The sequence below is a fragment of the Scyliorhinus canicula genome, chromosome 11, assembly GCF_902713615.1.
Source record: "Scyliorhinus canicula chromosome 11, sScyCan1.1, whole genome shotgun sequence".
Classification (NCBI taxonomy): domain Eukaryota; kingdom Metazoa; phylum Chordata; class Chondrichthyes; order Carcharhiniformes; family Scyliorhinidae; genus Scyliorhinus; species Scyliorhinus canicula.
Window position 1 is genome coordinate 86,156,017 of NC_052156.1, and position 14,791 is coordinate 86,170,807.

At 50.4% G+C, this 14,791-nt stretch overlaps 1 protein-coding gene across 1 annotated transcript in view; it reads left to right on the plus strand.

Annotated features, from left to right (window-relative positions):
- dnah1 (dynein, axonemal, heavy chain 1) overlaps positions 1–14,791 on the plus strand; it is a 995,196-nt gene that overhangs the window by 959,124 nt on the left and 21,281 nt on the right. Inside the window, 1 exon segment of the mRNA XM_038812191.1 lies at positions 4,965–5,109. Coding sequence (XP_038668119.1) covers positions 4,965–5,109 — 145 coding nt within the window.

Below are 14,791 nucleotides of genomic sequence, written 5' to 3' on the forward strand. Positions count from 1 at the left end.
GCATGGCCAATCCACCTACCCCGCACATCTTTGGACTGTGGGAGGAAACCGGAGCACCCGGAGGAAACCCACGCACAAACGGGGAGGACGTGCAGACTCCACACAGACAGTGACCCAGCCGGGAATCGAACCTGGGACCACTGGAGCTGTGAAGCATTGATGCTAACCACCATGCTACCGTGAGGCCCCTATGTTGATTGAATATCACAACCACCACGTGGATTGTAGCAGACTGGTTCGTCAATCTGAGTAGCTATAGAAGGATTAACAGTAGAGTCGAATCCAAGTAGGAGAATTGTTAATAGTTTAATAAACATGTTGAAGCTATCTCCACGTCTGAACCTTCCTTGTCAGAGTGCACATCAAGGAAGCAGCTTATGCTACGCCAAGAGCATAACAAGACACACTCGATGCAGGGAAGTTAGAAACAGACGTCTAACACTGGAGAAGATCCAACACTGTTTTATTCAACTATAGAACTGCTATACATATTCAGCTGTGGGTCGACACTATACTGATCTGACTGGTGACCATGTAGTAGCCTGACCAGATTTACTAGCTACAGCATGGTGTTTGCACTTGCTAGCTCAGGGACTCTGACTGTCTCAGTGGCTGGGTCCCGAGAGAGCGGGAAACCTAGTGCCCTCTGGCTTTATAGTGGTAGTGTCCTGTCTGGTGATTGGCTGTACTGTGTTGTATGCTTACTGGTCATCCTATGTGTCAATCACTGCCTGTCTGCATCTCATTATATACATGAGTGGATATTATGACAGAAAGGGAGTTGGAGATGGTGGAGAATTAGATGCGGAGAAGGCGTTTGATTGGGTGGAGCGGAGTTATCTGAGTGCGGTGTTGGAGAGGTTTGGCAAGTATGTGGCATGGGTGAAATTGCTGTCAAAGGATCCAATGGTGTATCTGCATACGGACAATATGAGCTTGTGGTATTTTTTTTTGCATCAGGGAACAAGGCAGGGATAGTGAAGGAGCATAGGGTATCCTTGTCCATGGACAATTTGTTGTTGCACATTTCGGAGCCGGGCTCTTCGGTGGGAGACGTAATAGGTTTGCGTCAAAGGTGTGGAGTGGTTTCTGAGTATAAGTTGAATTTAGGGAAAAGTGAGTATTATGTGGTTTACGATAAAGGACAGGGATCAGGGTAAGGGGGGGTAGCCAATCCTCATGGCAGCTTCTCATTTTGGATATCTGGAGGTGGCTCAGGATTGGGCAGTTCATTGGAAATTGAATTTTTCAAGCTTGGTGGGGAGGGTGAAAGCAGATTTGTTGAGGTGGGACAATCTTCCTCTGTCGATGGCAGGCTGGGCGCAGGCGGTGAAGGTGAACATTTTGCCCTGGTTTTTGTTTTTATTTCAGGGCCTGCCGGTCTTATTGCCCAAGGCGTTTTTCAAGGGAGTGGATAGGCTGATTTCCTTGTTCATCTGGGTGGGGAAGGTGGCCAGGGTAAGGAAGGTGGTGCTGCAGAGGAGATGGCAGTCAAGGGTGTTAGGTCTCCCGAATTTTATATATTATTAATGGACGGTGAATGCGGAAAAGATACTAGGTTGAGTAGGGTGGTTGGTTAGGATGGAGGCGGGTTCATGTAGGGGGGTCGGGATTGCGGGTGGTGGCGACGGCCCCGCTTCCGTTGGCTCTAGGGAAGCATTTGGGGAGTCCAGTGCCACGGCCACGCTGAGGATTTGGAGGCAATTTCAGCAGCACTTTGGTTGGGAGCGGGGTTGAGGTTGATGCCAATCGGGGAATCACGGATTCGAGGCAGGGAGGATGGCTGCAAACTTCTGGGGATGGGAGAAGAGTGGGATTAGGGAGATGAAGGATCTGGGTCGGGATTCTCCGAAATCCCGGCCAAGTGTTGACGCCAGCCGTAAACACTGGAGTGTGTGCACGCCGGCGTTAACGGCCTCCTGGCCCAGCGATTCAGCGGTCCTCAGGGTGCCAGCTTGGCACCAGAGCAGCTCACAGCCCTGCACTGCCGGCACGGGTCCGCGCATGCACACGGCAGCATCTCCATGCCGGCGCCTGCGCATGGTGGCCGTTTCCATGCCGGCGCATGCATGTGGTGGCCGTCTCCACGCCGCGCATGTACGTGGTGGACGTCTCCACACCGGTGCGTGCGCGTGGTGGCCGTTTCCGTGCCGGAGCCGCGCAACATGATGGAGACCTATAGTGGGCCCGCGCAGAAGGAGGTAGCCCCCCCCCCCCCCCCCCCCCCCCCCCCCCTCCTGCTCCTGCCAGGTGGTATTAGGTTGGAACCACGCCAGCGGGAATTCGGCCAGTCGACATGCGAAGAATGGCCACAGGGGGCCTCTTTCAGCAGCCCTCGACCAGCGTCACATCGACCGCAGTGGAGAGGCGTGGCAGGAATTTCCACGTCACCGCCGATTCTCTGACCCGGCACAGGCTCGCGGGAATCGCAGCCCTGTTCAGGGAGGGCGGTTTTGCGAGCTTGGAACCGTTGAATGAGAAGTTTGGACTGGCGCAGGAAGAAGTTTTTGGTGTATGCAGGTGTGGGACTTACGAAGAAGTTTTTCCGACCTTTCCAATGTCACCCACCTTCTGTTGTAGGAGGAGATGCTGTCAGTGGGGACTGGAGAGGGGAGGTAAACCGTTGAAATTATGGGAGGATTCAAGAGGAGGATAAGTATCCATGGAGGGGATTAAAGCTAAGAGGGGAAGAGGGGTTGGGGTGGCATTCTGAGGAGGGATTGTCGTGCGAGTGTGCTGCGGAGGGTGAATGCCTCAACTTTGTCTGCAAGGCTCGGCCTGATACAGCTGTAGGTGGTGCACAGGGCGCACCTGCCGAAGTCAAGGATGAGCTGGCTGTTGGGGGGGAGAGGACATCTAGTGAGCGGTGTGGAAGGGGGCCCTGCTAATCATGTACATATGTTCTGGTCTTGCCCAATGTTGGAAAGGTTCTGGAGGTCAGTTTTCAGCACCATCTCAGCGGTTTTGTATGTAGATATTGAGCCCAATCCCCTGGAAGCCAAATTTGGGGTGTCAGACATGCCGGAGTGGACCTTCTGAAGTTCTTGGCGCTGGACAAGTTGAAATTTGGGGGGCAACTGATGGGTTCCACAAGAGTTAGGGTTTGTTCATTTTGCATTTTGGAGAGCTGGTTACCGTTGACCATGAAGCGGGGGGGGTTCTTGTGTAAGGGGTTTAATATCTTGGGTGTGTTTTTGTTTTTAAAATATTTTTATTCTCCTTTTTCACATTTTCTCCCAAATTTACACCCACCAACAATAAACGATAATCAGTAACTAATGTAATGTCAATCCCCATATCAATAACAACAATCCCATCCTCCCACCAAACCCCCAAACAGCATCCCGCATGTTAACATAAACAAATAACAAAAAGGAATCAGGAATCACCCATAGTCACCATTAACACTCACAGTCCCCCTCCCCCAACCCTCCCAACCCTGCCCAAATGTTCAGTGTAATCCAATTCTCCAAAATGCCTAATGAATAACGCCCATGAATTATAGAACCCCTCCATCCTTCCCCTTAGTTCAAATTTGACCTTCTCAAGAGTCAAGCAGGTCCCCTTGCCACGCGAGGGCACAGGGTGGAGAGGTTGATCTCCACCCTAACAGGATCTGCCTTTGGGCGATCAACAAGGCGAAGGCTATAACATCTGCCTCCGTGCCCGTTTCCAACCCCGGCTGGTCCGACACCCCGAATATGGCCTCCCGAGGGCCCGGGTCCCAGTTTCACATGCACCACTTTAAAGATTAGCCTAAACACCTCCTTCCAGTAATCCTCCAGCTTTGGACAGCCCCAAAACATATGAACGTGTTTTGCGCACCCCCCCCCCCCCCCCCCCCCCCCCCCCCCCCCCCCCGCCCCCGCAACATTCACACACATCTTCTACCCCCTCAAAGAGCCGGCTCATCCTCGCCCTTGTAAGGTGCGCTGTATACACCACCTTCAGCTGTATCAGCCCAACCTCGCACACGAGCTGGAGGCGTTCACCCTCCGGAGCACCTCACACCAGAACCCCACCTCCATACCCTCTCCCAGCTCTTCCTCCCACTTTGCCTTGATCCCTTCTAGCGGCGCCTTCTCCTCCTCCAAAATAGCCCCGTAAACCGCTGACACTACCCCCTTCTCCAGTCCCCCTGTCATCAGCAGCTCCTCCAGCAATGTGGAAGCCGGCACTACTGGGAAGCTCTGTATCTCCTTTCTGGCAAAATCTTGAACCTGCATGTATCTAAATATTTCCCCCTGCTCCAGCCCATACTTCACTCCCAGCACCTTCAATCCCACAAACCGACCCCAAGAAACAAATCTTTTAGTGCCCTAATTCCTTTCTCCTCCCATCTCCGAAAAGTTCCATCCCAATGCCCTGGCTCAAGGGAGTGTTTTGTTATTGTAAAATGTAAAATGTTGAAAATTGGAATAAAAATATATATTTTTTAAAGTGGAAAATGATCCCTACTACCACAGCTGCAGAGCAAAGGGAAAGGGGGAGTAGGAAGGACAGATGATAGTGTTCCTGGTGCTACATTAAGACCTTGAGCATGTTGATTGATAGTGAATATGTTCTGGTATTAAGAGATGTAAAACAGCAAAGTGTAAAGTAGACATCCCAACTAAATTTAACTCAACACTGGTAAACAAGGTAGTGTTTTCAGAATTGTTATGTCTGATTGGAATTAATGTAGCAGTTCTGTTAATCAGCCCCACTGGAAATAGTAACCTCTCTTTACTTTTCAAATATTGTCACATTTACTCTACAATTCTACAGTAATATGTTTTCAATGGTATTGTTACATTCAAAGCCTGCTGGTCGCTTCATATGTGCCCCTCCTCTGATGCTGTTCAGTAATCCTGCAATAGCAGATCCAACAGCTAACCAAATTTTTGCTTGGCCGATGCTCGATTAGTAGTTGAAAGAATTATCCAATTATTTGGAATAATATTCTCCATTTGGTTGTTTTGCAGGTACAATCGACTGCTGCAGACTATTGTACAAAGTCTTAATGACCTTCTGAAAGCACTGAAGGGTCTAGTTGTAATGTCTTCGCAGCTGGAGTTGATGGCAAACAGTCTGCACAACAATATTGTCCCGGAATTCTGGAATGCTAAGGTAATACCATTTGCCATTTCATTATAGGTATGACTGAATTGGATTGATATCAAAGCGTGGTATAGGGAACAAGAAATCTTCCTCACTGGTTCAACATCCACAAGTCCAATACTTCTGTTGTCCCATGGAGAAACAATGCCTTGGTGATGGTCCCCTAAAATAAATCTGTCATCTGTGTGGTCAGGTGATCTTTGCCTTCTCTGATAACTCAAATACGGATCTGGAGTATCCAAATAGGAATAGAGTTTATGCTCATTGCAACTATTCAGGTAAGTTCATCACATTACAGCCTAAAGCTCAGGTGCATAGGCACTTGTGGTCACATGAACCCAACATTAATCACCTGACCTGCAGTGGCCAGTGGCCAATTGAAGCCTGGCCCTTCATTACTTTAAATTTAGTTCAAATTAGTCTGTGAGTTCAGTCTATTACAGCAGAGCAGGACACACGTGTTTGGCTTCAATTGAGAGGTCTTATTGAGCAAGTGAAGATCAAAGCAGTCAATTAAAGTAATTTAAAACATAATACCAAGGGTATTATATCAGTCAATTAAAGAATTACTAATGTCCTGACAATCCCACTTCCCTGTGATGCTCGAGACTGCCCTGTGACAAAGCAATGACAAATTGATTATGCTGCTTAATTGTGCTGAAATGTGGAAGATATTGGACTGGGATCCTCCGTTGCAGCAAAGTGCAGACGCCGGCGTGGGAACTGTGATGTTTTACGACGGCAAAATCGGCGTTGAACTCTCACCGATTCCGGCACCGCTGAGGGGCTAGCTGTGGCACCAGGTAAAACTCCCTGCTCCCGCACCAAAAACGGCCGGAGAATGTACGGATCCGTGGCCGCGCATGCGCACGGCAATGACCTGCAGCGGTCGCTCCGTACAACATGGTGCTAGCTGTGCGCGGACCCGACCTGCCAAATAAGGCCCCAAAGGACACTCCCTGGCTACCCCCACCAGTACCCCAGCACTCGCAGAACACCCCTCCCCCGGGCCAACAAGCACGGCTTCCGGCTGACTGTAGCAGGAACTCGGAGGGCCTTCTGATGACGCACCAATGCCATTCCAGAGGCGCGCGACGCGATGACGCCATTTCAGATGGGGCAGAGACTCCGATTTGGGTGTTGGAATAGATTTTCCGCCCAATCACCAATTACGATATCGGCATCGAGCAACGGAGAATCCCGCCCATTGTGTTTCAGTTTATGCTAATGAACTTGCATAGAAATTTCAGTGTAATCTCACCCTAGCAAAATCAGCACAGTGTGCATTGTATTCTGGCTGCATTTTGCCAATTGCACTCTAATGGAAACTCCATGCCCCTTTCTGAGACTCATACATAATCTTTTCTCATTGTCAGCAGCAGATGTCTTTCTTGGCTTATCAAAAAAAGTTTTTCATGTCACTGTTTCTCTATCGTTCGTCATATGTTTAAACTGGTTAGTCTTTCTCCTCAAAGTTAAAATTACAAAATGTACACCAGAAATAATGTCAGATAAATTTTATTGAAGAAACAACAGAATCAAGGTCCACGGGTAATGGCAATCAGTTACTTTAGTGCTCTAATAGATGCCTTAGCTCTCAACCTAGAATACATGATTGTGGCTTGGCTGAGAGCACAGAAATCCAATAGGCTTTTGAAACACCTGGGGCGGGATTCTCCAACCCCCTGCCGGGTCAGAGAATCGCCGGGGGGGGCGGCGTGAATCCCGCCCCCGCCGAATTCTCCGGCACCGATGATTTGGCAGGGGCGGGAATCGCGCCGCACTGGTCAGCGGCCACTCACAGCGGCCCCCCCCACCGGCGATTTTCCGGCCCGCGATGGGCCGAAGTCCCACTGGTTCTTTGGCAGTCCCGCCGGCGTAGATTAGACTAGGTCCCTTACCGACGGGACCTGGCGGCGTGGGCGGGCTCCTGGGTCCTGGGGGGGGGGGGGGGGGGGGGGGGGGGCGCGGGGCGATCTGGCCCCGGGGGGTGCACCCACGGTGGTTTGGCCCGCGATCGGGGCCCACCGATCCGCGGGCAGGCCTGTGCCATGGGGGCACTCTTTTCCGACACATCGGCCGTGTCAGCCTCCGCGATGGCCAACGCGTAGGTGAACCCCCCCCTTGCGCATGCGCGGGGATGACGTCAGCAGCTGCTGACGCTCCCGCGCATGCGCAGGGGGGGGTTCACCTACGCGTTGGCCATCGCAGAGGCTGACACGGCCGACGGGGCGGAAAAGAGTGCCCCCATGGCACAGGCCAGCCGACGGGGCGCAAACCACTCCTGCGCCGGCCTAGCCCCTGAAGGTGCGAAGGATTCCGCACCTTTGGGGTGGGCCGACGCCAGAGTGGTTCATGCCACTCCGTCCCGCCGGGACCCTCCACCCTGCCAGGTACGGGAGAATCTCGCCCCTGATCCGCAGAGAAAATATTGCTTGACTGATAGCTCTGGCTCTCTAATCTATTCTGTCAATTTCACAATGTTTATTGATACAAGGTAAAGGGGTTTTAAGTGCTTACAATTTCTGCTATTGAAACTCTAAAGGGTCTGGACGATTAACATTTTTATTCGGCTGGACTAAAAGCTATTTTTAATGTATGAAGATCACTGTCACGATAGAGTTCAGTGCTTCTACACAGTGAGTAGTGGGCATGTAATATGAGGAGCAGTTGAGGACTCTGGGTCTGCACTCGTTGGGGTTTCAAAGGATGAGGGAGTCTTATTGAAACTTACATGATACTGAGAGGCCTAGATAGAGTGGGCGCAGAGAGGATGTTTCCACTAGTAAGAAAAACTAGAACCCGAGGCCACAGCCTCAGACTGAAGGGACAATCCTTTAAACCTGAGGTGAGGAGGAATTTCTTCAGCCAGAGGTGGAACTCATTGCCGCAGAAGGCTGTGGAGGCCAAATCATTGAGTGTCTTTGAGACAGAGATAGATAGGGGACGGGATTATCCGTCGGCCGACGCTGAAATTGGGAAACGTGATTGGGAAGAGAATAGCCTCCAATGACAAAATCGTGGCAGGCGGCGGTTTGATACCAAATCGCGATTCTCCGTCACTCCGAATATGATGTAAATGGGCCGCATGGCGTTTAAACGGCGTTTGCATATCATTAATGGATCCACCCATGATTCTCTACCTCCGATGGGCCGATTTGCTGAAGGCGTAGGCCACATATGCTCTCAAAAATCGTGACCCTGGCATGGTGGCTGCTGAGAGAGAGAGAAAGAAGAGGTAGGACATGGAGAGGAGCGACTGCGGGCTGCTTTATAGATCAGATAAGATCAGGTGCTAACACACGCACACACCCACCTGGCCAGACTCTCAAACATGCGCACACAGGCCCAGACACACGGGCACAGGACCAGACAGGCGGGCACAGGCCCAGACACGCGGGCACAGTCCCAGACACGCAGGCACAGGCCCAGACACTGGCTACGCTTGCTGGGGTGGGGGTGTGGCCTGCCAGAGCCGGGAGAGGGGGGTGGAAAACAGGCTGAACGGCCAGGGTGACCCCCATACGGGACTGGGGCGGTGCCCAGGCACCAACCTCCATTACGACAGCCATGTTGCTGCGCACCCACTGACCACCCACCTTGGCCCCTTGTCTACACAGTGACACCAGCCGTATGGGTCCACCCAACCCCGCACTCCACTCCCCCCGCCACACCCCCACCCCAAACTCCCCGCCCAACCGCCCGCCAGCCACCAGCAGATCACCTGGGGGTACACCCATGGCAGCCCCCAGTGAGGGCAGTGCCAGCCAATGGTACCCTTGGCATCAGGGATGGGCACTAGGGCTGGAGGCCCCTACAGTGCTTGCCACCGATGGTCCGGGGTGAGGGTGTGGAGGGTGGGGGGGGGGGGGGGGGGGTGACATGGAGGGGCGGAGCCCTCACTGCCTTCCAGGGCCACAGTGTAGCTCACCGAACCTGGTTGGGCACGGGAATATACACCACGCTAACATGTTGGCCTTTCATCTCCTGCAGACAATGGCTTTGTAGTTTGACCAGCAATGGTTGCCGCCCTGGTCATAAGGCCGCAGCTCTGCAGGATGCCCTGCAGCCTTATGAGCGACAGCCGCTCGAAGAGGAGGTGAAAGCTGCAGCAGCGGTGCGGGTAGCAGCAGAGGGTGCTGCAGAGGGGCAGGTGGCAGCGGGAGAGGCTGAGGAGAAGTATATGCCAAGGAGACGCCATATGAGGCCTTGTGTGTACCGGCATCGCCTGACATGCCCTCTACCGGACCGGGCATGCCGCCGAAGACTCAAGCTGAGCAGGGGGACAGTGCGACATATATTCCAGATGGTAGCGTGAACATTGGTAGTCCATAGACGTAGTCATGAAATTGTAGAATTCCAGTAAGTAAGCCTAAATGCTCTTTTTCTATCTGAGCATATCTTTGCTCAGTGGAAGTCATCGATCGCGATGTATAGGCAACAAGTGTCCACAAAGTAGGACTGCCCAATTCCACTCTGGCTTGCATCCGTGGAAATCTTTGTTTCTCATTCAGGGTCAAAGAAGGAAAAAACAGGTGCGGTAGTCAATGCTGACTTGAGGACCAACCATTCTGTATTGTGCTCATCAATCCACGAAAATGGTAAGGTGACGCAAAGCTGTAATTCTTGAAGATAGATTAGGTATGAACTTTCCACTGCTTTCTTGTCCTCTGGGACTGTCATCTTCTGAATGGCAGCAATCTTACCTTTGTCTGGTTGCATACCATGCTCTGAGATTTGATCACCCAGGAATTTTAAAATTGAGATACCAAAGTTGCATTTGGATAAATTTAGCTTTAAGCCAAATTTATGTATCCTCTGGAAGACTTGCATTATGCTCGTCACATGTAGATGACCAAACAATGATGCCATCAACATAAACTCGAACTCCACCTATGCCTTCAGTCATTTGTTCCATTGCACGATGAAATATCTCTGATGCTGAGATTATGCCAAATGGCATTCTGTTGAAACAGTATTGACCAAACAGTGTGTTGAACATACACAATTTCTTGCTTGTGTCATCCAGTTGCATTTGCCAAAATCAGCTGGAGGCGTCCAGCTTGGAGAAAATTTGCATTTGCCATCTCGTTGGTAATCGCTTCACGTTTCGGTATTGGATAATATTCACGCATAATATTCTTGTTTAAATCTTTCGGATCAATACAGATTCTTAATTCTCCAGTTGGTTTCTTGACGCACACCATCGAACTGACCCAATCAGTCAGTGCTGTAATCTCTAGGTTTCCAAGTTTCTGCGTGCGTGCATGTTCTTGCTTTAAATGTTCACGTAGAGGAGCAGGAGCTCTTCGAGGAGGGTGGACCACTGGTTTGGCATTTGGTTTCAATTGTTACAGGTTTGAGCTTTGAGTTTTAAATCTGTTATGAAGCAATCAGTAAATTCCCCATCTTTTTGCACCCTTTTTTTTTTAAATTTAGAGTACCCAATTCATTTTTTCCAATCAAGGGGCAATTTACTATGACCAATCCACCTAACCTGCACATCTTTGGGTTGTGGGGGTGAAATCCACGCAAACACGGGGAGAATGTGCAAACTCCACACGGACAGTGGCCCAGAGCCGGGATCGAACCTGGGACCTCGGCGCCGTGAGGCATCAGTGCTAACCACTGCGCCACCGTGCTGCCCCTTGCTCCCTATTCTTAAAGATAAATCTCAAATGTTTCATTAATTTGAGTTCCACAGTGCAGATAAAATTTTTCACTGACAACATTATATTTTGTTTTATATTCCTTCGTTGAGAATTGAAAGGAGTTATATAGTTCAATAGCCTGTGGTCCTGCCATTGTTATAATATGCATTAGCAAATTCTGTCCACTCATAGCTGGCAAAACAAGGACCATTGTCTGTCATGACTTTGCTAGGAATCCCATGATGAGCAAAAATCTCATTCATTGCCTTGATCATGGATTTTGCAGTGGAGTCAGACTTTCTTCCTAAGCTTTTTCATCAGCTTCTCCTCATCTTCTCCCAGAATTCCTAGAGATGCAGCTTTATTTACAATCACTTAGTAACGCCATCTAGTGTTGAGTTACACGTAGTCTCTATTGTTAACCCTTTACTACACTTGTACTATACATATCATTACAGTCATACTACAGCGCCTGTTCGTGTACACTGAAGGAGAATTCAGAATATCCAATTCACATAACAAGCGCATCTTTTGGGACTTGTGGGAGGAAACTGGAGCACCCGGAGGAAACCCACGCAGACACGGGGAGAATGTGCAGACTCTGCACAGACAGTGACCCAAAGTCAGGCGAGTATGGGGGGTGGCATGGGCGGCCCTGCTGGACATGGGTGGGCCGGGGTAAGGAACAGAGCTTGGCCAGGGTGGTGCCAGGCACATTCTCGGCACATTGTCGGGTGCCAACCCATCCGTGTGGCCTGGTGGAGGTTGTTGATCTTCTTCGGGCACTGGGTGCAAGTCCTCCTGGTCAAGCTCACAGAGCGGACAGCCACTGCCACTTCCTCCCAGGCGGCATTGATTGCCCTGTGGCTGACACTCCGAGGTCCTCAGGGGAACAGGGCATCCGTTTGGCCTTGGCCGCATACAGTAATTTGCCCAGGTCGGCATCCCCGAATTGTGGGACTGGTCTTCTCAGAGGCAAGGCTGCAAGCTGTGTGGGGTTGGTTGGCTATGCAGGAGCAGTTTGTAGTTGATACAGTTGCTTCACAGTGCCAGGGACCCCGGTTTGCTTCCCGGCTTGAGTCATGTCTGTGCGGAGTCTGCACGTTCTCCCCATGTCTGCGTGGGTTTTCTCCGGCTGCTCCATTTTCCTCCCACAAGTCCAGAAAGACGTGCTGTTAGGTAATTTGGACATTCTGAATTCTCCCTCTGTGTACACGAACAGGCGCCAGAATGTGCCGACTAGGGGCTTTTCACAGTAACTTCATTGCAGTGTTAATGTAAGCCTACTTGTGACAATAAATATTATCATTATTAGATTCATTGCTGCTCTCCCTTGTTAGCAGGGTGCTGGCAAGCGTGGTCCCAGCAAATCAGCTGGCGGGAGCATAATTTTTTAATGTGAGGACCATGGAGCCTTGTTAACAAGAGAACAATAGAACATTACAGCGCAGTACAGGCCCTTCGGCCCTCGATGTTGCATCGACCGGTGAAACCAATCTAAAGCCCATCTACACTATTCCATTATCATCCATATATTTATCCAATCACCATTTAAATGCCCTTAATGTTGGAGAGTCCACTACTGTTGCAGGCAGGGCATTCCACGCCCCTACTACTCTGAGTAAAGAACCTACCTCTGACATTTGTCCTATATCTATCTCTCCTCAATTTAAAGCTATGTCCCCTCGTGCTAGCCATTACCAACCGAGGTAAAAGGCTCTCGCTGTCCACCCTATCTAATCCTCTGATCATCTTGCATGCCTCTATTAAGTCACCTCTTAACCACCTTCTTTCTAACGAAAACAGCCTCAAGTCCCTCAGCCTTTCCTCATCAGATCTTCCCTCCATACTAGGCAACATCCTGGTAAATCTCCTCTGCACCCTTTCCAATGCTTCCACATCCTTCCTATAATGCGGCGACCAGAAGTGCACACAATACTCCAAATGCGGCCGCACCAGAGTTTTGTACAGCTGCAACATGACCTCATGGCTCCAAAACTCAATCCCTCTACCAATACAAGCTAACACACCGTACACCTTCTTAACAGCTCTATCAACCTGGGTGGCAACTTTCAGGGATCTATGTACATGGACACCGAGATCTCTCTGCTCATCCACACTACCAAGAATCTTACCATTAGCCCAGTACTCTGTTTTCCTGTTACTCCTTCCAAAATGAATCACCTCACACTTTTCTGCATTAAACTCCATATGCCACTTCTCAGCCCAGCTCTGCAGCTTATCTATGTCCCTCTGTAACCTGCAACATCCTTCCGCACTGTCCACAACTCCACCGACTTTAGTGTCATCCGCAAATTTACTCACCCATCCTTCTGCGCCCTCCTCCAGGTCATTTATAAAAATGACAAATAGCAGTGGCCCCAAAACAGATCCTTGTGGTCCACCACTAGTAACTGAACTCCAGACTGAACATTTCCCATCAACCACCACCCTCTGTCTTCTTATCGCTAGCCAATTTCTGATCCAAACCGCTAAATCACCCTGAATCCCATGCCTCCGTATTTTCTGCAATAGCCTACCGTGGGGAACCTTATCAAATGCTTTACTGAAATCCATATACACCACGTCAACTGCTTTACCTTCGTCCACCTGTTTGGTCAGCTTCTCAAAGAACTCAATAGGGTTTGTGAGGTACGACCTACCCTTCACAAAGTTAAGTGGACTAATTAACGTTTTATAGTGGTGACGGTCTTGCAAGTCCTCAAAACCTCTCCCCCCAACATCTGACAGTGACCAGCTCTTCAAAATACATAACAAACGGTTGCCATCTTATATGGAACCTCCCAATCAACCCCAGGGGTCCTCCAGCCACACCGAGAGTGGAGAAGCTGACTTCAACAAAATCTGTCTTTGATAAAGCGAGGGGAGTCCAACGAGTTTCTTAAAAGTCTTTTTATTCAGCAACAGCATTATCATACCCAGGTCCTCGTTCCTTTTTAGCTGTCTCAACAGCTGCCGTCCTTTTGTACTATTGTGGTGAATGAGAATTCGCACGGTATTATAATCAGTATATATATGCATCAATATTGTAAGTGCAGTTGCACTACCTGACCACCAGGGGGAGTAGCTCTGGGAGTACTCGAGAGTTTGTACTGGGCTCCTCCCTTGGCTCCGCCCAGGACTCCTCCCCCTGGAGCTGCTGTATAAAGATCCGTGCCACAGTGTCAGTCAGCCAGTTCACCGACAGTTCAACGGCCAACAGGCTGGCTCTGTTGTAAGTATATTAAAACCGCTATTCTAATCCTACAAGCACGTGTCCGTAGAATTGTTGGTTCCAACAATTTAATATACTTACGAAACAGTCGAAGTAAATTATGGAAGCAGCCCTCAAGCCCGGACGCCTAGAACTCGACCCGCAGGATGCAGAGGCTAAGGAAAAAATTTTCCCACTGGCTGAGATGTTTTAAAGCCTACCTGGGAGAAGCCAGCACCGCCGGAACAACGGAGGAACAAAAACTCAGCCTACTGCACGCGAGGGTAAGCCACAGAATCTCCACACAGCTAAATCCGGCCGGTTCTTACACCGCAGTACTGGCGATATTGGACAAAATGTACGTTAGGCCCATTAACGAGGTTTATGCACGCCACGTGTTTACGACTCGCCGTCAGCGGCCTACAGAAACGATAGCTGAATTTGTACGGGAACTGAATAATCTTTCCAATGACTGTAATTATCAAGCCGTTACCGCGGCTGAACATAGGGAACTTGCTGTGCGGCACTTTTTCGTAGCGGGCCTTAGGTCTAACTATGTGTGCCAAAGACTGCTAGAAAAGGGGGCCCAGGACTTAGATACTACTGTGGAGGCTGCTACCACTATGGAAGTTTCCTTCCGCAGCCTCACCTCGTTTCCCGCGGACCCCGCGACCCCATCGTGGGCCCCCGACCAACAGTCCCCCCAAGCCTGTGCCGCACGGCCCCCCAGCTACCGCGCTGCCAAAACCAGTTACTCTGCTGCCCCAGCCAGTTACTCAGCTGCTCCAGCCAGCTACTCAGCTGCCCCAGCCTGCCATTTCTGTCG